At 42.6% G+C, this 24,510-nt stretch overlaps 1 protein-coding gene across 2 annotated transcripts in view; it reads right to left on the reverse strand.

Moving 5' to 3' along the window:
- KCNN2 (potassium calcium-activated channel subfamily N member 2) overlaps positions 1–24,510 on the reverse strand; it is a 364,762-nt gene that overhangs the window by 83,612 nt on the left and 256,640 nt on the right. For both annotated transcript variants that reach the window (XM_029571493.1, XM_029571487.1), the window contains exon 4: positions 18,056–18,197. In XM_029571493.1, coding sequence (XP_029427353.1) covers positions 18,056–18,197 — 142 coding nt within the window. The remainder of the gene's footprint in view (positions 1–18,055; positions 18,198–24,510) is intronic.

Here is a 24,510-nt window from a genome sequence, read left to right on the forward strand (position 1 = left end):
TGCCATTACTTTACTCACAAGCTACATTGTACACAATTTTGAGTGGGAGGCAGGAAATTGTGTTCATATTCATTTGTGTTTTATTTATCTGACCAGCCCCACTTTCCTATATTTATCTGAATAATGTCTGAATATCAGTGCTATTTGAATATATTTTGGCCATGTCCTTTGAATACTCCCAGCCCTCTGATTTTTTATTCAGCTAAATTTTACCTGGGTTAAATTTCACCAGTTGGTGGGCAGCAAATTGAAATTTTGGAATTTCCCCAGGGAACTTAAAAGACAGCCCAACTCTTCAATATTGACCTCTATACATATTAAAACATGAATACATTTTAAAAAATTAGAATGTGTATATAACAGAGTGCTTGATTCTAAATACACTATCTCAGTGATACTCATGGAAACTACACCCTCTGTTCCCTAAAAAAAAAAAAAAAAATCCCTATCTACTCTAAAAGGCAGGCATGCGACAAAATCGTGAGATACACGCACAAATCAAGCTCACACACATCCACATTTTAAAAAACGCTCAGATGTGCATAAATGTCCCTCTGCATGCACATCTCAAAGGCTTTTTTTAAAAGGGGTGGGGAATGGGCGTGGCCTGGGCAGGACATTACACACCTGGGCATGCGCACAGATCCCCTGATGGGTAACTTTACTTCTGCTATGGAGGAGATGTAAGTTTAAAGATAAAAAAAAAATTAAAAAGCAATACATTTTTTAATGGGTTATCATAAGGCTTGGGAATAACTTCACGGAGCGGCAGTTGCTACCTTTAAGAAAAATAAGGGGGTAACCATGACGTATCAGATACTACCATAAGAAGCTTGCTGGGCAGATTGGATGGATCATTTGGTCCTTTTCTGCCATCATTACCAGGGTTCAAATCCCGCTGTCGCTCCTTGTGACCTTGGGCAAGTCACTTTACCCTCCATTGCCTCAGGTACAAAATTAAATTTTAAACCCTGTGGGGATAGGGAAATACCTACAGTACCTGAATATAATCTGCTTTGATGTACACTTTGAAGTGCCGAAAAGTGGTATATAAAAATCTAAATAATAAATAGTATGAAAGGGCCATTTTTCAGGGCTTTAAAGTGTCTGGGGTAACTGGGGGGCATGCAGACTATCAAACTAGGAGGGTTTGGAGGGCCTAGCTGTCAACTGGGGAACTGGTGGATGAAATGGTGAAACTGGCAATGGCATGGAAACATGCCTCTTTTAAAATTCCCTGACTTGCGTGGTAGAAGTGGGATTCACGTGCCCTATTGTGCACCCAGTTAAAATTGGTCACATGTGCACACAGTCAAGCTATTTTATAACATGCACGCTAGTTATAAAATGGCCGCGTATTTGGGCACACGCCTCTGCATAAGTGCCATAAATCGCCTGCACACCAGTTTGAAAGTGTTACCCGTCACGGTTCGCCCTCTGTAGTGGGCCAGCCCCCCCTGACAGGCTCGCCGATGCCGGTCCCCAGAAGACGTGCCCGACTAATGAATGCCGCAATGCTGCGTCTCTCCCGCGGCTCCCTCTAGGAGCGCGTGCGGGCAGCTGTGCTCCAGTTAAAGGGCCCGCGGCGGGAATTCTCGGCAGCGCACGGCTGGGACATCATCAAGCTGCCCTTATTTAAGGGCAGCTTAACCTGGGACCGTTGCCTCAGCTACAGGTCTGCTCCCTGTTTGACGCGTTCTTTCCCTCTGTCTGCCTGCCTGTCTGCCTAGACCCGGACTGCCTGCCCCATCCAGATTGCCTACTGGATTTTGCTGTTCACTGCCTGCCTGTCTAGGATTGCCTGCTTAACCCGGATTGCCTCTTGGACTCGGCTTCCGCTGCCGCGACCAGCCCTGCCCATGGATTGAACCCTGTTCTCCGGTGTGACGCTCTGCCTGCTGATGGCAGAACCTTTGGGGCTGTCTCCAATGGGTGTTCCATCCTGCCGCAGCCAAAGGGTCCACTAAGTAACAAAAAGCTACCGTCAAAATGAAGAATAGGGGAAATCTAAAAACAACATGCATAGTTACAAACGTACAGGTACATTTTCAAAGGAGTTGTGCACGTAAAATAGGTGAGTTTTAAAAGCCCAGCACGTCAAAACTGGGAGATACACACACAAGTCGGGCTAGCGCATGCTCAGCAGATATTAAAAGTCGCCCATGTATACGTGTATCTCCCCCTACACGCACAACTGAAAAGTCCGGAAAGGGACAGGGCACGGGCATGGTCTGGGCGGGGGAAGGGTATTCATTGATTAAACCTTGAAACTGGTGTCAAAATTCTTACATGCGCGCTGGGATCCCCTGCCAAGTAACTTTACTTTTGATATGGATGGCGTGTAAGTTGAAAAACAAAAAAAATGAAACATAACGGCAGGCTTTAAGGGTCGGGGCTAACAGGGTAGAAGGGAAGCTATTAAACTAGGGGGATTTGGAAGTCCTATTCCTTACCTGGGCGAACTGGGAACAAACTGATAAAACTGGTAATGGTGTCGATGTGTGTGTCTTTTAAAATCCCCCCACTTACGCAGTAGAAATGGCATTTGTGCACACAGGCGTGCATCCACTTAAAAATTCAAGCACATGTGCGCTCATTCAGGCTATCTTATAACATGTACGCATGTATACGAGTATGTTATATAATGGCCATGTCCCTGGCGCAGCCAACAAATGTGCGCACATGTGCGCCTGTGCCTGTTTAAAAGTTACCATCAAAGGGGGTTATTTTCTAAGGCTATCGCACGCGAAAAGGGACTTTTCGCGTGCGATAGCTTGCCGGGGGCGGAGTTGGGGCGGCGAGGAGGCGGACGCGGCACTATCTTCGCTGGCGGCGATAAGGTAAAATTTGTTATCGCCGGTGGCGCTATTGGGTGCGAAAGCCGGCAGCGATTACACCACGGTGGTGTGATCGCTGCCGGCTTTTGCAGGCCTGCCCCTCCCTTTGACACCCCCCCCCCCCCCCCATTACCGCCGGGATTCACCATTCTCTGTGAGAATGGAAAATCCCGGCCAAAGTGCACTTACATGGGTTAATTCTATGGTTAAATCAATGATATATACTGTAGCAATTTTCAGAACCCCACTTACACGAGTAAAGTGAATTTATAAGTGTAAACCTATTTTTACGCATGTAAATGCTTTTGAAAATCTGGCCCTATGGGAGCAATTTTCAAAAGGATTTACATGCATAAGCCTGGGTTTTACATATATAAATGCAGTTTACCTATGCAAGTGGGCTTTTGAAAATTGGTACAATATATGCCATTGAATTGTCCATAGGTTATAAACATGTAGGTGCACTTAACGTGCATAAATGGCTTTTGAAAATTGCTATGATAGTATATTACATTTACATGTGTAACTCCTTTGAAAATTACCTCCTATATGGGCAGTTTTAATGCACATATTTTACCCACATTTTTAAAGGAAAGCCACATGGATGCTTTCCCTTTAAGAATTTGTATAAAGTGTGCGAGTTGAAAAAGTCTATCTACCTTCTCTTTTGTGCAAGTAGCTGAGGAGGTAAAATATCATGTACACACATTCTATGTTCCTCCCCTGGCTCTAAACACCTCCAAGGACATCTTGTCGCAAAGTGGCTAAAAATACACATGCATTGGAAATCCACATGTATTTTAGTGGGGTTGAGGGCAAATGTTTAGGCCGGGCAATAGACGTGCATCAATCGGTGTTAACAAGGCTAGATGACTTTGCAAATTGCTATGAATAAGTGCGAACAATTCTGAGCTACAAGAAGCTCATGACCTGACCCATTAGAAATTTCAAGCTGCAGTTATTAAAGACAATCCTGCTGTTAATAGGAAACTGGAGATGTTTCAGAATAAATGTAGCTTTCTTTATCTTCATTTGTTGAATTTTCCCCGATCTGCATTAATTGGCCCTCACGAGCTATTAAAAAAAAATACTTGATAGAAATTTTGGGTATAAACAAGGGTTCTTTGCTTACTTTTTCCAAAATCTTTTATGTATTTGATGGGGGGAAAAAAATGAAGGCTCTGTTAGAGATCCGGTCTCTGTTTTTTCAGAAAGCTTCAATTTAACATGCTTTCTTGAACAAATTGATCAAGGTATATCTGAACGTACTACTTTGTTAATTTCTTGCTTTTCTGAACTTGCCAAAATGCAATTATGCATTTGTAATTTAGTAATAGAGATGCACTTTTCCTGGGTCAGAAGATACAGATGTTCCCAGACGTTTTTAGGCAGACTCAGATCAAAAGGAAGGCTTTTACTGCTTATCGTACTACTGTTGTTAGTTTAGGGAGCATGTCCTCTCTATATTACCCTGCTAAATGTATTATTAAGTTTGAACATAATAAATACATCTTCTTTGAGCCATCTCAGTGAAGTTTTGTTAGACGGCAGGATCACTGCTAACCTGCCTCCACACCAGTTAAATTTAGATGAAGTGGCTTTAATTTATATTTCTCTTACAGACAGTTTTATGGTAGTGATTGTTCTTCTAAATTGTCCCTTGCACCCTCCGTAAGCCTTTTCGTGGTCTAGTATAGGCTTGTATATTTTACTTCTTTTTCTTTTTCTTTATTGTAATAATTATTGTTATGTTATTCATGCCTTTGTGTCTTCAAGTGAATGTAAAATTTGGAAATTAATAAATATTATTATTATTATTTATTATTATTTAATGATTTTATATACCGACATCCGTTTGCACATCGCATCGGTTTACATATAACTTATAACCAAAGTATAAAATAGGCATGGCCTTTACAATGAACAGAAGGAACAGTCTACAAGAAAATACCAATAAACCAAATAATTTAGCTGATAACTTCAACTAGGGGTAGCTTAAGTTAGGAGAGGGGGATAAAATCACTATAGGAGAGGCTATGTACAGGGTTCAAATAATAAGTTCGTTACGATTACTGATTCTGATTTTGGGATGGAAATTAGGGAAGAATGGGAGGCCTGACAAGTGTGAGGAAGTTTTTTAACAATAAGTAACAGAAGGGGAAGATTTAGCATGAGAGGATAGCGATGGGTAGGCTTGTAGGAAGAGCCAGGTTTTTTTTTTTAATTTGGGTGTGGAGGTTTCAGTGCGTAGGTTTGGGGGCAAGGAATTCCAGAGGGTGGGGCCGGTAAGTGAATGGGCTCTGTTTCACTTAAAGAAAATTCTGAATAAAATCAGTAACTGTTTTATAACATCTAAACATCATTAGAATAAAACTGTCCAATGTCAGATAAATGTCTTAAATACAATCATTCTACTGAAAATAATATTTAAAAAAAAGACCACCAAACATAAATGCTTCTGTTTAAGAAAATTCTTCTGCTCACAACCCCTTTCCCTCCCTCCAGTTACAAATGGCTGACACGGTCTGCTTTTTGGATCAATGAGGTCCTAATTCAAGGGCAAAAGGAAGCTGAAGGCAAAGTGAAGGCAAGAAAATCAGCCTGTGTGTGCTGTAGCCTTAGGCCTTTCTGCTTCCAAGCCGATCATAACTGACAGCCTGTTGGAAAGCAAAGCTTTACACAAATGAACTAGTGCAGCTCTGATGCCTTGGGAATCGAAGCAAAGTTTCCCTAATTATTACACACTTCAGAGCGCTTGTTGTTATTGTGTTTGATCAAGCACTTTTTCTTTATTGTTGCACTTATATTTTTCTAAACAATGAATGGCTAGTGACTGTCCAAGCCTGCACTTCTCTGGGATTGCATTGATTTTTCCACGGTTTTCACCCAGATATATTTAATAGCGACTATGGCGCAATCAAGTTCCACTCATGTAGCATAGTTGCAGGGAGTAATTAGGGTTCAAGTCATCAGTCCTATAATATATAGCTGTAAGGAGTAATTAGGCTCAAGTATTCAGCCCTATAAGCCTTTTTGATTTGGCAGGTATTTTGTCTTATTTTAGGCTGGTTAAGAAGGTTTGTTGATGATTTTAGAGTGTCTTATTTTTTTAAGTTATCTATTATTTTGTTACTTGTAATTATTGTGTATGTTATTATGTAAATCGCTTTCAGCTCATGCACAAAGCGAACAAAAAATGTTAATAAACATAGATAATTCTGCGCTCTTCTGAAAAAATGAGACACTGCTGCTGTCAACTCTGTATCCCATGTTCCCCCACCACAACCACCACTGGCATCGATGCACATTTTGCAGTACATTTAATATTGCCAGTTCAATATGCTCCTCTTTGGCAAGCAATTAACAAAATGAGAAGAAGAATGGATTGGTTTGAGTCTCACACTCTGTCGCCGCATGGAAAACAAGAGGGCACTAGCATGCCGATCACAGGGCTATCTTTCTTTAACAATGGTGGCCTAAAAAGGTGGAACGTGCATTTAAATTGCAGCGCTTGGCAAACATGGCACCTGAGCTTCATATGGAGGTTTAAAGGGAATGTCCAACTAAATGAATGCTGTGAGTCCTTGTGCTCAACACGGTGAGCCAGATTTTATCAAAAAGAAATCAAGTGAGGACAATAAATAAATTGATTGTTTCAAGTGCTGCTACTTTCTGCACAGAAATCTATTTAATAGAATAAAAAAAAAAAAAAGTTTAAAATCTCTTTCCTTGCTCGTCAAAAGATTTAGGCTGCATTATTTTTATTTTTGTGCTTTTTTTCTTTCTGAATCATTTCTATCAAGGTTCATCTAAGTAATACATGAATGAAAGAAGTGTTTCAATGACTTAAAAGGGTAAAATATCACAGGATTCACTTAAATATGACTAGAGGTGGATGCGTACATGACCCTGTAGCTTTGAAGCAGCTTTCACCAAACAATTTTTTCAAATGACTAAAATTGACAGCTAAAACTGGCAAAATCATGAAGAATATGCTTTTTTCATTCTAGTTTACATTTCTTTCCTAAAGACAATATTTAAACCCTTCTTCTGCTTGCTGACTCAGCATTATGAAGCTAATTAAACAGAAGCACCAGCAGGCTGATTTTAGAAATGCAGGGCAGGGCCAAGAGATATGCACACAAATACTTACCTGCCTGGGTGCTCGCCCAGGTCTAGTGCCGCATAACTTTACTTCTGCTGTGGCGGAGGTGTAAGTGTAAAAAAACAACAATAAAAAAAGCCAGTCCTGAGGGGTAACTGGGGGGAGAGCAGGCTTTTAACCAGGGGAGTTTGGAAGACATAGCTCTACACTGGGCGAACTGGTAGACAAACCGGTAAACTGATCTTGGTGTGGATGTGCGCCGGTTATAAAATTCCCGATTTGCATGGTTGGGCGCACATACATGCAAAATTAGACACACACATTTGCGCACCATACGTGTGTGTATGTGTGCCCGCACACCCCTTTGAAAGTTATCGCCCCCAGTTAGTGCAGTTTAGGTTAGGAAAGTGGGGAGATACCATTCACATGCAGTCCCTCCCTTTGAGGGTAACAGAGTGGTTGTCCCCCTGGTCAGGATTTATAAGCAGCTCTCTGCTGAGAGACTGTGGGCAGTGCTTTTAGGTGCTTGAGAAGTTAGTTTGCATTGGTTTTCAGGCCTATTTGGAGGATCCAGGCAAATTCTGCCTAGGGATGCTAAGCAAGGTCGGGAAGTGTTGTTTTTTTTTTTTTTTTTTTTTACCAGTCCACTATCTGGCTGGCTGGGGCTGGCTGGGGCTGTGTGTTTTTTGGGGATTTTGCATTTTCATGGTAGGAGCCTTGCGAGACCACTGGCTATCTCCTGGATCCAGGGCACAGGGAACCCTGCATTTAGGGTGCCAGAATAAGGAAAATATGCCCCTCTATATCCGTGGGGGTAGATTTTCAAAGGGTTATGCTCACAACCCCCTAAACCTACCCCTGCGTGCGCTGAGCCTATTTTGCATAGGCTCAGCGGCACGCGCAAGTCCCGGGACGCGCGTATGTCCCAGGCTTTGAAAAATGGGTGGTCCGGAGGCGTGGCCACGATCCAGGGGCATGGCGGTGGTCCAGTGGCAGTCCGGGGGCGTGGCCGAGTGCCCCGACACAGTGGCCTGTGTTGGGGCCTGGCGCATCGGCAGTGAGCCGGCGCACGCAAGTTACGCCTGCAAGAGGCAGGCGTAACACTACGAAACAAGGTAGGGGGGATTTAGGTAGGTCTGAGGGGTGGGTTAGATAGGGGAAGGGAGGGAAAGGTGGAGGGAACGGGGAAAGCCATTGGGCCTCCCCAAGGGCTCGGCACACGCAAGGTGCACAAGTGTGCACCCCCTTGCACGCGCCGACCCCGGATTTTATAGCGCGCGCATGTTATAAAATCAGGTGTACATTTCTGCACGCCGGGTAGCGCACACAAATGTACCCCGCGCGCAAAATTTAAAATCGGCCCCTTAATGAGGAAAGATGTATGGTGGTTACCTGATGCATGGCACAAACTCCACTGTTAACTTCATTTTTTTGGAAAGCTGATTTTGGTTGAAGACCAGGGAGGAAAAATTCTGCTGCCCAGCTTCCTGCCCTACAAGGGGAGACTGAGAGCTGAATATCCCAGAGAGGATCCCTCCCATCAGGGAATTGATTGAGAGAGAAAGAGACAAGAAAACAAGGGATCACATCACTCCAATCCTGTACCACCTCCACTGGCTCCCCATCAAATATAGAATTATATACAAAGTACTAACCATCATACACAAAAACTTACATAACCTTGCCCCACTCGACCTCACTTTCCAGATTCGCCCTAAATACTCCACCAGACCTTTGAGAAGAGCTTACCTTAGTACCCTCTTCGTCCCTCAAGCTAAAACATCTCTAAGAAAAAGGGCCTTTTCTACCGCTGGTCCCTCTAACTGGAACACTCTCCCTCCTGACCTCCGACAAGAGATTTGCCCTATCTCCTTTAAGAAAAAACTTAAAACTTGGTTATTCAAGCTTGCCTTTCCAGAACCATCTTGTTAGCTTAAAGCCTTCTCTACATCTCTTACTACACTTCTCTGTTTATTTCTCTCCCTTATATGGTTTGATCTGTTATTAATCTTAGTCTTTTTCATTTATTCTGGTTCCCTCTGAAGAGACCCTTAGTCACTCTTTTGACTTTCCCTTTTATTTTATTTTTTGATTTATTTATTTTATTTTTATTTTATTTTATTTTATTTATTTTTTATGTTATTATTTTATTCTATTTCATTCCATTTATGTCTTCCGCTTTTCCCCACTCCTTTTTATACATACCTGCTCCCTAACTAAGCCTAGTACAAGAACAACAAATTTTGAATTATACATTTACTGGACTTTTATCACTTATGACCTTCATTACTATGTAATCCAATCCAATTCTTATCTACCTTGATTACTATGTAATTTAATTTGTATATTTAGTTTTTCTTCTCATTAACTATTACTTAAAGTTGCTTAAATGTTCATTGTTCCATGTAAGGCCGTCTGGCAAGTTTTTGTTCTTTGTAAACCGGTTTGATTTGCATCTAATGTAGGAAGATCGGTATAAAAAAACAAAAAATAAATAAATAAAACACTACTAACTTGTGAGTAAGAACCACTTGAGATCTTTGAGGACACCCATCTGGAATATTCAATCCTGGGGAGAGAGAGGATTTTGGACTCTCTGTGCATTAGACTGTTTTATCCTCCTTTGCCAAGTTTGGAAGGGGATTTCCTGCCTAACTCAGAGTGAGGAAACTCACCCAAAGATGAAATTTGTGCAATGTTCTCTCAACCTAGCTTGAGTTACCCAGGTAGAGAGTCCATCAAGCTAGGTTGAGAGAACATTGCACAAATCTTATCTTGGGTGATTTCCCTCACGCCGAGGGTCATCAAATGTTCACAAGAGAGCACTGTTCTGTTCGTACGTCTCACACTGAATGTCAAAGTGGCCCCTAACCCCCTACACTAATACCTAAACCTCTCCTCGAGTTACTAGGTGGGCCTCCCATAGAGATATAAATACCTATCTAGGGTCAGGCAATATGGCTACGTCTTTCTCTCTCTCTCTCTCTCTCTCCCTCCCAGTGGTTGTATGTAGGAATACCACATTCTGGCACTTATCTCAAAGTGCAAAAAAGTTATCGCAATTTGCAGTAACTTAGCTCTTCGCATAGGTATAATTGCAATAAACTCCCTAGTACCATAAAACACATCCCTTCTCCCATCGCATGTGATATTTACTGCATTTTGATAAATCCAGGCTTTAGTTACCCAAACTGTTAAAGTCAGGGCCATTATTGGTTACTGTCTGGGTCCAATTCCCCGTTATCTCTTATCGCTTGCCATTGAAGCAAACAGCAATGTTGGAGTTACATCAAAAGTTTAAGGCTTATTGTACTATATTTTACCTGCTTTATCTCCAGTAAGTAATTTATTTTAGGTCACACAATCCATGACTTCAGTGTATTTTTTTGTCACATACAGCAGATACAGTGGAGTAAACTTACCCCTCTTCCATCGAAAGGAAAGTTACCAAAAGTCACCCTATCACTCTGGCCCTGAAATATGTATTTCCACTCACTAGCAAAGAATCCTGACCCCGGGGGAAAGAGAGACTGTGAGAGAGCTAGTCCGGAGTGGTTCCAGCCTCAAAGAAACACTAAATTCTTTTATGGCCCCATCAGTTGTTAATGGCCACCCAAAGACAGGGTTACATAAGGGTCGATATTCAGCCACAGAGCAGCTAGTTAAGTTATCCTGATATAGCTATCAGGCTAACTTAGCAGGCATTATTCAGCGGTGCAGCCGAGCTGCTGAATATATCCGGCTATTTTAAAGTTAGCCAGATAAGTATATCTGGCTAACTTTAGGCAGCCCTATTATGCAACTTATGCAGCTAACTCTGGCTCGCCCTGAAATGCCTCATACCCATCCCTGTACCACCCCTGACTTAGGTGGCTAAATTCTAGCAGCATGCGGCTTTAAATGCAGCCAGCTAGCCGTTTAGATGGATAATTTTTCAGTTATCCGTCTAACTGGCTTTTGAATATTGACCTCAAATAGTATTTTACAATACACACCTATGTTATATGCATGGATTATAAAATACTATTGGTAATCTACACATGGTCATATATGTGCATATATGGTGTCACACGCAGTTGTTTGAAAGTTGTCATCCCTGTGTATACTTTTATAAAATAGGGATAGAAGGCATATGCACATATTCACATGTGTATGTGCTGAGTTGTATATGCTTTTGAAAATACCCTCAATATTACATAGTGAGGCTAATACTGACTATTTCTCCATCTACAAGGTGGGGCTCCTCTGATTTCTTTAGTGTATACTTTGTTGATGGCACAAACCAGCAGGGAAGGCGTATCAGCACCAACATAATTTCTGGCTCTATCATGAATATGCAAATGCTTTCTCATTGTTAATGATCGAGGAGAAAGATTATAAACTGATTGCCACCCCATTTCTTTTACTGGCAAATATATACATGAGAATATGTGTGTGTGTGCACGTGTGGTTCTCTTTCCAAATATCTAGATACAGTATATCTTTATCCTAATCTCTATTTCTGTCTGTCTATATATCTATTAAGGATGTGCATTCATTTGAAATGACATAGACAATGTCAATAATATTGTATATATCATTTTCAAAATGAAACGATATAAAAAGAACACACAATTTTGTGTTTTTTCTTCAATTGTTTTAGTGTGCACTATTAGGGGTAGATTTTCAAAGGGGTACGCGCGTATCCCCGAAAACCTACCCCAAACCCCCCTGCACGCGCCGAGCCTATTTTGCATAGGCTCGGCGGTGCGCGCAAACCCCGGGACACATGTAAGTCCCGGGGCTTGCATGGAGAGGCGTGCCGGGGCATGGCGGGGGGCGTGGTGGTCGTGACGCGGCGTTTTGGGGGCGTGGCGCGGATGACGCGATGTTTCGGGGGCGGCACCGCGGGCGTGGTTTCAGCCCGGGGGCATTCTGGGGCATGGCTACGCCCTCTGGAACAGCCCCCGGGTCGGGTGATGGCGCGCCAGCAGCCCGCTGGCGTGCGCAGATTTACGTCTGCCTCTGGCAGGCGTAAATCCAGCGATAAAGGTAGGGGGGGGTTTAGATAGAGCCGGGGGATGGGTTAGGTAGGGGAAGGGAGGGGAAGGTGAGGGGAAGGCGAAAAAAAGTTCCCTCCGAGGCCGCTCCGATTTCGGAGCGGCCTCGGAGGGAACGGAGACAGGCTGCGCGGCTCGGCGCGTGCAGGCTGCCCAAAATCGGCAGCCTTGCGCGCGCCGATCCCGGATTTTAATGGATATGCACGGCTATGCGCGTATCTATTGAAATCCCGTGTACTCTTGTTCGCGCCTGGTGCGCGAACAAAAGTACACGCTCGCACAAATTTATAAAATCTACCCCTTACTGAATAGTGTACACTACTTGAAAACATCTTAGACAGCTGTAATTCAAATTTTATTAAACTGCTGAGTGTGAAATACTGCTGAATTAGGTCAGCTGTGCTTCACAAGTCAGGGCCTCACTTTCTGTCCTTTTTCAGCATTTTTGTGTAAGATGGGAAACTTCCAGATAATTCTTGCTGTGAAAGGTGAGGGCAGAAGAGAATTATAAGTTTTAAGAGCTGGCTCATAATGGATGCAGCAAATCAATAGTTAAAAGAAAAGTTCCACTGGTCAACTTTTCTCTTTTGCCCACATAAAAACAGAAGCACCAACTTTGGGGATAATTTTATAACTGCATACACTAGCGTAAAGTCTGTGGGTACCTTTTATCTATAGAATTTATAAAACTTTCAAAAGGAATTGTGTGCACTTTCCCTTGTAAAATTATCCCACCAAAACTACCCTCTTACAATTAAACTTACTAATTTGTGCGCATATTTTTTGGGGGGAAAAACTGTGTGCATTTTTAAATACAAACCCTGCCCCACAGGAATGCCCCTTCACCCTGCGGGAGAAAGTACATGCCCTACGCACATACTTTTACTTTCATATTGGGCGGGCAATTTTTAAAAAATCCTACATCTGCGGTTAAAGGCATGTTCTGACCACCAAAATGTTTTTGAAAAATATCCCATCTGGGGGTAATTTAATAGAAGCAACACAAGTTTGCAGGCTGTTATGCGCTCAGTTTACACCAGTTTTCAAAGCAAAATTACATGTGTAATTTTGCTTTGAAAATTATCCCAGCAAAATTATGCACACACAGTTCGGTTCACATATTTTTGGCCAAATTTACATGCCTACTTTTCAAAATCAAAAACTATAGGTCTAAAACTCCATACTTTGGAACATTTCTCTTCCATGTTAAGTAAAAGGTATCAGCTAAATTTTTAATCAGCCACTCGTGTAAAAAACGGGGGTTATGTGCATGGTTGTGCCTTGCGCGCACAAAGAGGCCTAGCCACGCGTGTAACTCCCATTACGTGCAGAAGTGCCGGGCCGAAGGACAGGGGCGGTCTGGGAGCGGGGAGGGGTGGGACTGGAGGCGGCCTGATACAAAGGAGCAGTAAGCAACAAAACAAAAAAAGGTAGGACAATGGGTTTGGGGGGGGGGGGGAGAGGGGAAGAGGGAGGGAGTAGGGTAGGGGGGTTGGAAAGTTCCCTCCCAGTCCGCTCCTTAATTGGAACAGACTGGGATGGAACTGGGAGAGGCCCAATCTCGTCGCCGCGCAAATGTTACTAAGATTAGGCCCCCCCTGTGCGTGTCGCCCGCACATGCGCGCGTGGATTCTAAAATCCGGTGCCCCTGGATCTTATAACATGTGAGCGCCAGCGCATGCGTGTTATAAAATCGGCGCTTCCATGTGCGCACCTTTAAAAATCTACCCCTATATAAGCAGGTAATTTTACGCACTTATAGGCTGCACAGTTTTCTAAAAGGCTATTTCTGTGCCTAAAGTTCTTTTTTACCTGCAGAAATCCTTTTGAAAATTACCCCCCATAGCTAGATAAAATAAAGATTAAAACAGAAGCCTGGCAGAAGGAACGTAACTAAGGGAATCAACAAAATATCAGTACTAAAAGGTAAAAATTTTAAAGTCAGGTGCACATGTGCGTGTGCTCAGGCTATTTTATAACATGTGTACATATGAACGTGCAAGTTGTAAAATCGCCACGTCCTTGGGTGCTTGCCGATGCACACGCATGCCACTTTGAAACTTACTGTCCCTCTTAACTATGAGGGTGATGAGACGATGGTGCAGGGAAGAGAGATTCAGTTTTGTAAGGAACTGGCAACCTTTTGGAGAAGAAGACTTTTCCGAAAGGATGGGCTCCACCTTAACCAGGGTGGAACCAGGCTGCAGGTGCTAACTTTTAAAAAGGAAAGGGGGAAAGCTGACAGACACTCAGCTGTGCATGGTCGGGAGGAATGTATCTTTGAAGGATACTAATGAAACAGGAGAGTTAGGACAGAGAAGGTACAGAAAAGGCCGACAAAAAGGATAAAGGGGCTGAAACAGCTCCCCTATGAGACTAATGAGGTAGGGCTGTTCAGCCTGGAGAAGAGACGGCTGAGGGGGATATGCTAGAGGTATTTAAAATCATGAGAGGTCTCGAATGGGTAAATGTGATTCGGTTATTTACTCTTTCATATAATACAAGGACTATGGGGCACTCTATGAAGTTAGCAAGTAGCACATTTAAGATTAATTGGAGAAAATTATTTTTCACTCTACATACAATAAAGCTCTGGAATTTGTTGCTAGAGGATGTGGTCAGTGCAGTTAGTGTAGCTGGGTTTAAAAAAGGTTTGGATAAGTTATTGGAGGAGAAGTCCATTAACTGCTATTAATCATATTGACTTAGGAAATAACGACTGCTATTACTGGCATCAGTAGCATGGGATCTACTTAGTGTTTGGGGACTTGCCAGGTACTTATAGCCTGGATTGGTCACTGTTGGAAACAGGATGCTGGGCTTGATGGACATTTGGTTTAACCCAGTATGACAAATTCTTACGTTCTTATGTAATAAACACTGATTTCTTTTCTTTTTTTTTTTTTTTTACCAGGCGTGTTTTACCAGTGTTTATCAGTTAAAATGTAAAAATAGAGGCCCTAATCAGAACTAGGGACCTGGGTCTCTGCTGAAAAACTTGACCGCGTTTCATCATTTCTCTTTTATATTGCTGTTGCCCCTCCCCTCCCCTCCCCTCCCCTCCCCACTCGGCCCCCACCTCCCCTTTTTCCTCCCTCCCTAATTCAATCATCAGCCTTCTCCTCTGCTTCCTCTGCTAGCCGGCTTCAGTCTTAAGTTTTGAACCGTGCATGGTCCTGGATTCTCTGTGGGCCCCATGGTTCATATTAGGAGACTATAAACGACTGGCAGAAAAGATAGATGCTGGTAAGCACACTCTCCTTCTACCCACCAGGGCAAGGCAAAAGAGAAATGCCACCACCCAACATTTTTCAGCAGAAAACCACAATAAAATTGGGTCCCCGATCATGAACCTATGCAGTGTACTAGGGACAGGTAAATCACTCATAGACTGACTCTAATAATAGTTCAGATCCCCATATCGCACATGTCAGTTCAATTTGCCACTTGGTCCATTTGCTTGTCGGAGGATGAGAAGGATATGTTAACTCACAGAACAGCAATATACTGTTTCTCTCTTGTTGAAGGGAGTGCAGGCATTTGGTGAGATTAGAGCTAAAACAGATGTTAACAGTATCTATGTGGGCACAGTGTTTTCTATTATCAGTATGCATATTTGCATCACTCTTTATGCAGGCAGTTCCACTAAAATCAAAGGATCAGCCGAGGCTTCCTTACAGCGGACGGCGGGGGAATCCATACAATGTTTTCATGGCTGTTACTATATGCCGCGGGCAGATGAGGAAGAGCGGAATGGTCCTGACATAGGAGCACACCATGTTCAAAAAGATTTCCACCAGCTGAGGCACTCAGCCAGTTTCAAATACTGTTTAGCCTGGTGTCTGAGCAGGAGGAGCAGGAAGTTCCAGGAATGAGTTTTCCCCCTCTGCAGGAATGGCTTCATCGGCAACTATAACTCTATTTGTACTTTTGACAGTGGCTTCCCCGGCAGCTTCCTGAGGGGTAATACCAAGTATCTTTCTGTTCATCTTCTACTACAAATGCCACTTTATTGGTAGTGAATTTATCTTCTGTGGATTATTTAAGTAGGGTGCAGAATAATCATGTTTGTTTCTGAGAAGGCTTCTACCACTAAAGATCAGGACAGCTATCAAACTGATATCTAAGTTGATATTCTAAGCAGATTCGATTCAAAAAGATTGTTCAGTTTTAGAAAACTTTATATGCGACTATAAGCCCTATGGGGATAGGGAAATACTTATAAGTACCTGAACGCAATCTACTTTGAAGCGCCTGATAAGTGGACCATGAAAGCTAAATCAAAAATAAACAAAACACCTAAAAAAATATCGCTAATAGTAAGCATGGTTTGGAATGAGAAGCAGAAAATAAGAGGTGCAGGGAAGCGGCAGAGGACTGAGTTGCAGTTCAGGTATGGCAATCGCTTTATAGGGAGAGCCGCCCCTTGCCCAGGGCTGCAGCTGCTAATGTTGCTTACACTTTGGAGATCCTCTGGCGTAGCCCTGGGCCATGATCTTCATGCTCTCACTCCCTTTGCCTGCTGATGGAATGATGAGCCCGACCCCATCCCCCAGGGCCATACTGGTGCAACCCCCGACACTCGGGATCGCCTCATCAGTCCTTGAAACCCCCCCCCCCCATGGAGGCTGGGGATAGGGGGATCCTTTACCCTGGGATCTTGGTGCTGGAGGAGGAGAAGGAGGAGGTCTCCCTTTGGATGTATCCTTGGAGCTGAAACCTAGCCCCACCCCTGCCAGCAACCCTTAAAATCAACCATTATTTGCGCAAAACATGATTTCTATGTGCATAAATCATGAATCCACCGAGATTACTTTTCACCTGAGCTAAAGTATGCACTCAGTCTAGACGAAAGGCCGAGCAAACATTTTAGCTTGGGTTAGCCTGCTTTTTAAACTCCTAATGTGTTAGCATGCTATTTGCTTACTGCATCAAGAGTTGTTTTTTGTTTTTTTTTATTGTGTGGATTAAAAAATTGTGTGCTGTATTTCAGCACCCAGTTTTATTATGCACCTTGCTCTATTGGTTGTTTTGCATGCTGATGGAGCAGGTGCTAAGATGCTCTAACATTTGAAAGGAGTGGAGGGAGCATGAACTTGGAAATTACATGTATTGGACCCCCAGGGCCCGGAAGCAAACCAACAGAGGTCTACTTACTTTCAGAATGATTTTTTATCTTGAAAAATTTCAAATCCTGAATTTTTAAGGAAATTAATCTATTATAAGTTTTAAGAGCTGGCTCATAATGGATGCAGCAAATCAATAGTTAAAAGAAAAGTACCACTGGTCAACTTTTTCTCTTTTGCCCACATAAAAACAGAAGCACCAACTTTGGGGGTAATTTTATAACTGCATACACTAGTGTAAAGTCTGTGGGTACTTTTTATCTATAGAATTTATAAAACTTTCAAACAGGAATTGTGTGCACTTTCCCTTGGAAAATTATCCCACCAAGACTACCCTCTTACAATTAAACTTACTAATTTGTGCGCATATTTTTTGGGGGGGAAAAACTGTGTGCATATTTTTTAAAATACAAACCCTGCCCCACAGGAATTTCAGCTCCAACACTATAGCTTTCCGTTGGGTTTTTACATCCTAAATTTCAGTGTCAATGTGTCTAAAGGTCAATATTTTTATAAGAACTATGACTCCTGGTATCATTAAATTGCATTATAACATGGCAAGCTGCTTCAAAAACACAGAGATTCACCAAAGGTATGTAACAAAACTGTTTGGTAATATAACGTGATGCCAGTTGAGAAATTTTATTACAACTTTAGTATAATCTGTATTGCATCAACCCTTCTCTGAGCTCCATTTTGTACCTTTTATTTTGCTAAACAAATGAACTTTCTTCAGCATGTCTGTTCTTAAGGAGAGGAAATGCAAGGCCTAGCCCTGTGTGAACTAGTAACATAAAACACAACATTCCCCTATAAGAATTAATAACAGTGGATGCTATCATAAAACAATACAACCTATGCTAGGAGAGGTATGCACAAAAGTGAAAAAACAAGTAGACTACAAAATAGAAATGGGAGAAAGAAAATACATGCAAAAAAGAAACTTACCATAATTCCTGTTAGTAAACAGACTCCTTTTCCACAGTATGTATTGGGTACCATATCACCATATCCAATAGATAGAAAAGTTATTGAAATTAACCACATAGCTCCTAGAAAGTTACTTGTAACATCCTGTTGATCATGGTATCTGTAAGAAGCAGACAGAAATATTCATTGATTTAAAAAAAAAAAAAAAATGCATACTCTACATAGCATTTTCATTTTTCAATAGATTTCAAGGGAAAACTTTCTTCTTCAGTGTGAGAATGACAGATAGTTTAAAACTATAATGATACCAAATTATCACTAGAATTAATTCTACATTATTTTTATAACGATATAAGTTACCTAGATCTGAAAGGCAACTTGTTAAAAAAAAAAAAAAGAAATACAATTCTTTGAGGGTAATTCAGGAACTTTGCAGCCGGTAAATGAATCTTGAAAGGGAAAATCCTTGTGGAATTTGCCCTTAGAAAATTTACCCGGTGTCCAGAAAAGTACCTGCAGTGCACAGCTTGGGAAGGAAAGTATGTGCAGGGGGTGAATTTTCAAAGGAGTTATGCACTAAAATTAGCGATTACGAGTGTAAGTAACTTGCACAAGAGCACATGGAATTTTAAAAATATCAAATGTCTGTGCGTAGTTTCGGTTTTGTGCACATTTAACTGTGCAAAAAAGAGGTGATGTGGAGTGTTCCTGGGTGGGCCAAGAGGTACATGTGTAAGTTGCTATTTTATATGATAGTTAAACAAGTAGACTAGGCAACTTATTTGTGCAATATTACACCTGCTAATTTTCTAGCACAACTGATATCAGACTCATCTGATGTCTGGTAGGGTGGCAGGTCTGAGTCAACCGGGGGAAGTCCAGGGTGGCCAACTCAAAGGGTCTCGATGACCTGGAGAAGAACTGAAAGAACTGGTGGAAGTATTAGCAAACTGGTGATTTCAATTACGCACACATGTTTTAAAATATACCAACTTCCATAAATATTTCAAGGTTTTACACAAGCAAGTTCTATTTTTTTTGCTTATAATATACTTGTGTATGTTTATAAACAGGTAGCAAAATGTGCACTTTCTGGGCATTGCAGGTGTCCGTGGTAACCAAACATAAGTGTGTATGTTGGGCAGTAGACATATGCATATTTTATAATCTGCGCATACCAGATACGTGCAGGTAATACAATACGGTAGTGCAGCACCTCTCAACCGGTGAGTCACGACACACCAGTGTGTCGCCAAACACCGGCAGGTGTGTCGTGTCTCCCGGTGTCCCACTGCCCCATTGTACTTTCCTTCTCCCTTTTTCCAGCTCCTGCGAGCCAATTGGAAGCCTCTTTTCTTCCTACCCCCCACTGCCAATGGGAAGCCTCCTTCATTCTGCCTGCCCCCATGCAGGCCAATCGGAAGCCTCCTCCCTTCTACCTGCCAGTGGGAGTAGGAAGAAGGGAGGAAGCCTTTGATTGGCCGGTGAGGCAGGCATCGCATAGCCCGGAGGTGGGGTGGGAGGAATAGCAGTGTCGAACCCCGACGAAGCAAGGCTGCCACAGGAGCTCATCCCCGTGGCAGCGAAGAGGAAAACCCGACCCCGACCAAGCAAGGCCGCCACAGGAGCCCATCCCCATGGCGGCGAAGAGGAAACCCGACCCCGACTGAGGCCACAATGGGAGCCCATCCCCAAGGCGATGAAAAAAGAAGGCCCGCCGGAGTACAGCCATGGTGGAACTGGAACCCATCCCTGCAGTGAAGGAAGAAGAAGTTTTTGGTGAGAGTTATGTGTGTGGGTGTGAATGAGTGCCTGGGTGAGAGCTTGTGTCGGTGGGTGTGAATGGATGCATGGGTGAGAGCTTGTGTGTCTGTGTGTGAATGGGTGCCTGGTGAGAGCTTGTGTCTGTGGGTGTGAATGGATGCATGGGTGAGAGCTTGTGTCTGTGGGTGTGAATGGATGCAGGGGTGAGAGCTTGTGTCTGTGGGTGTGAATGGGTGAGAGCTTGTGTGTGTGGGTGCCTGGGTGAGAGTTTGTGTGTGTGGGTGTGAATGGGTGCCAGGATGAGAGCTGGTGTGAATGGGTGCTTGGGTGAGAGCTTGTGTGTTTGGGTGTGAATGGAAGCCTGGGTGAGAGCTTGCGGGTGTGAATCGGTGCCTGGGTGAGAGCTGGTGTGAATGGGTGCGAGAGCATTTGTGTGTGATTGAGAGCTTGTATATAAAAGAGCATGAGTGTGATTGAGAGAGAAACTGGTCAGGGAGGTGATGTGTTTCTGTGTGAGAGAGTGAGACTGGTCAGGAAGATGACTGGTGTGAAAGAGACAGAGACTGGTCGTAGGGTCTAATTGTATGTGTGTGTGTGTGACTGGTTGTGGGTGCTAAGGAAGAGGACTGTGAGGACAGAGCTTCAACAGCCCTTGCTGCTTCTGGTGAGTGCTATTGGCCTGGAAGGGAAAGGAGTAGGAGAGTTGCTGGAGAGTGTAAGTAAAGGTGGATTTTAAATTTATTTTCTTGATTAACTGCCATTTTAATTATTGGGTATTATGCGATATCTGCTGTTTTGAAATATTTTATTGATATTTGGACATGTTTTTAATAATTTTTATGAGTTTTTAATTGTTGGATATTATTCTGTTCAGCAGCTGTTTTGTAACATTTTTAATATAGCTTTACAATTATTTCTGTATGGGGCTCTTTAGCAGCTTGGCTTATTCTGTTTTCCCAATAGGAAATGTGTAAGTGTTTAGGGCCTGGTTTAATAGTTGTATTTCTTAGATAGGGTTGTTACTGTTGAGTGTGTTCCATAATACAGGTGTAACTTTGTGCGGGTTAGTTTGTGTGCATTATTGCAAATCCTGAGTCTGTTAGGTGCTTTATTTCTCTTTCCATTTCTCCAGGTTCGCACTGCATGCAGAGTGGCTTTTTTGGTTTTCCATTCCAGTTTCTGTCTCCATATTTATAATTTGTGGTTTCTCTGTTCTTGGTGAAGGGTGTGTGACCGAGGTGAGGTATTTTACTACCTTGTAGCCATTTGTATCAATCTTATTTGTTGTGTTTTCTCAATAGGATATGCATTAGTGGTAAATTACTGTCTTTTCATAAGGAAGGCTATTTTGCCTGGTAGTAAAAGGAGTTTGTTTTGCTTTTACTGAGATGTCATCAGAACCAGAATATCTTTTTTGTATGGCGAGTTGTACAGGGTAATGCCCCAGATCTGCTCTGCACTCATGGCTGGGGGTTGAGGTGATTCCTGTAGATGCAGAGTGCATATTTACATTTAGTCCCCCGATGGTCACATGTTCAGGGTGTCTCGCATGCGAGAACCACCAGTCAGGTGTGTCTCGGCCAAAAAAAGGTTGAGAACCACTGTGATGCCTGCGTGTACATGGGGCCACATGGAGTTGTTTGAAAGTTTTCCTCAGAGATTTGAAAATGAAATCTCTGGAGAGAATTTTGAAAGGCATTATGACGGTAACATTTAAATTGGCGCATTGGCGCATATGTGCGTGCATTCATTGGCCCATGACCAGGGACAAGGCCATTTTATAACACGTGCGCGTATATGCACACATGTTATAAAATAGCCTGACCACAAGCACATGTGTGAGCAATTTCAAGTGTATGTGCCCCTATGCGCGTAAATGCTGCTTCTACCGTGTAAATGGGGGGATTTTAAAACACACGCACGCTGACGCCATTACCAGTTTTCCCATTTCGTTCTCAGTTCGCCCAGGTAAGGAATTAGATTTCCAAGCTTCCCCTAGTTTAATAGACTCCCTTCTCCCCTGTTAGCCCCAAGCCTTAACAGATCTGTCTATTTATTATTTTATAACTTGCTTGTCATCCATAGCATAAATAAAGTTATGTGGCAGGGGACCCTGTGCAAATCATGTCGTCGCCCCCAACTATGCCCCCTGTAACATCTCTTTGTAAAATTACTTTTGCAACTTTTTGTTTATGCACACAACCCCTCCGGATAATTTTTTTAAAGGCCATTTCTACATATGAAAGCCGGCTTCATGCCAGTGGCGTAGCTACGGGTGGGCCTGGGTGGGCAGTGGCCCACCCACTTTCCATTCAGGCCCACCCAAATTTTTTGCAAGACTCTGCAGCCAATAAAAAGCAGGCAGCATCAGCAGACACCCAAGGGAGAAAAAAAACATTAATAAAACCAGCTGATGTGTTGCGGCTCCCGGTGTCCCACAGCCCCAGTAATATTTCCCTTTACCTTCTTCCTGCCCCCGCGGGCCAATGGGAAACCTCCTGCCTTCTTCTTGCCCCCGCGGGCCAATCGGAAGCCTTCTTCCTGCCAGTGGGCGGAGGAAACCTCTGACTGGCCGGTGGGGCAGGAAGAAGGGGGACATCGGGCTGGGAAGGGTGGCAGAGTTCAAGCCACGGGCTGGAAGTGCAGGGCAGGGAGGTGACTGGGGTGTGTGAGAGACAGAGTCTGGGCAGGGAAGTGACTGGGGTGTGTGTGAGAGACAGAGACTGGGCAGGTAGGTGACTTGACTTGAGTCTATAAGAATGTATTGCTGGGATATGGCATGCTTTTTCCATTTCTCTCACTGAGTATGTTACTGCATGGGGGAGATACGCAGGCAGCTGTAAGAGCTCTTTCCTCCCTCCCCGGGCTGGGAAGGAGGAGCAGAGCTGCCCAGATTTTACTTTCATTATTGCACCATTTTGAGAGAGGGGCAGCACGTGAAGAAAGAGAGAGACGTGGGGCACAGGTGTTTACTCCTGGAGGAATTCTGCTCAAAATAATTTAAAATTCTGTAAAATTCTGCAAACTTTATATTGGTCAAAATAACACAATTTACATGACAGTCTTTAAGTAATTACATTTTAAATTAATAGAGAAAAAAGATATTACTTAAAGATGCAGAATTTCCCTAGAAATTCACTGTAAGAGTGTCCCTTCTACTCGCTCTCCCTACTTCCCTGGCCACTTTGCCCTTTTAGGCCCCAACTCCTCCACCTGCCAGTATCCCTCTCCTCTACCTCTAGGATCAACCCCTTCCACTCTATTGCCTGTCCCAGAGTTTTTATACATGAAAATATATTAGGACTTACTCGCATTTATTGGGATTTATGTGTGTAAGTCAGTGTAATTTAAAAGATGTGCATGTGAAGGAACGTACCAGTTTTACCAATTAGTCCACCAGTTCTCCCAGTCCTTTTCCAGGTCATCAAGACCTTCCTATTTCTTCAGTTTGAACTCCCCCCAGTTCATGCAGACCCACCAAAAGTACACAATAAACATGTTTAATTTCACTTATGTCAGATAATTAGCTGGCGTAAAAATATAAGAGCAAGTTGGCAAATGTATGCATGTGTCTTTTAAATTAGGAACTTAAGCATAAAAATGTTAGCCCTGCCATGGAAGACCCCTAAACTACTAAATTTTTATGCATGCATATGTGTGTGGAAAAGTAAAAGCATATGCGTATTTATAAAATATGGAATAGGTGAATAAAGGCAACTTATGTGCATAAATGTTAACTTTTGCCTCTGTAAAGTTGTGAAAATTCACCCCTACGAAACAAGATTCTACAAAGGGAACCACTCAAAACTACACAATTTATAGACGGATAAATGTATATTGTAGTCTGAAAGAATAAGATAAACCACTTCATTCTTCAAGGTAACACATGAGCAAGTAAATAGGACCACAAACAGGGACTCTGAATATGGAGGTGAAAAATAGATTCCACAGGCTAGCAAATTTTACTCGCAGATAGCTGAGGAAAAGGTAAGGACTTTTATTAGTAAGACTCTCATTTCTTTCAACAAGTACCAGAATCTCCTATCAGCAGTCAAGGAAAATTAATTGGCAAAAGCATAAATATAATGGGAAATACAGGGAGTTTCTTCAGAAAACCCGTGTGGATCAAAATCTGACCAAGGCATGGTTAAGAAGAGGAAAGTTTAGACCTGAAGATGAGAGATTGATAATTGCAGCACAGGATAGTGGGTTATAGATAAAATGGTTCACAGCCAATATAGAAAAAAAAACAGTAAAACAGAAACATGTAGATCTGTAAAAGAGAAATAGAAATGATTAGGTGGCATGGCTCATCCACTGGAAATGGTGTAATTATCATACTATCACTGTACTAGAAAACTACTGGGATCACAACTCTGAGAGAATTGTAGACAATGAAGAAGTTGTGATGTCCTGGGATATCCCTATTCCAACAGATAAAATGCTTGATGCAAGAAAACTGGATATTGTGGTAAAGAGGAAAAGCACAAAAATAGCATTGCTGATAGAAGTTTCAATACCAAGCGACTATTTGGTGGATCATATGGAGAGAGACAAGATCCTCAAATATCAAATGATGAAACTAGAGACAAAAATAATGTGGCAGAAAGATACAGAAATAGTTCCAATGGTACCAGGTCCCACTGGTCTGATTAGAAATAACTTCCAGGAGTATATGAACATCTTGGCTGTGTATATAACACTTTATG

This window comes from Rhinatrema bivittatum, chromosome 1, assembly GCF_901001135.1.
Source record: "Rhinatrema bivittatum chromosome 1, aRhiBiv1.1, whole genome shotgun sequence".
NCBI classification, from domain to species: domain Eukaryota; kingdom Metazoa; phylum Chordata; class Amphibia; order Gymnophiona; family Rhinatrematidae; genus Rhinatrema; species Rhinatrema bivittatum.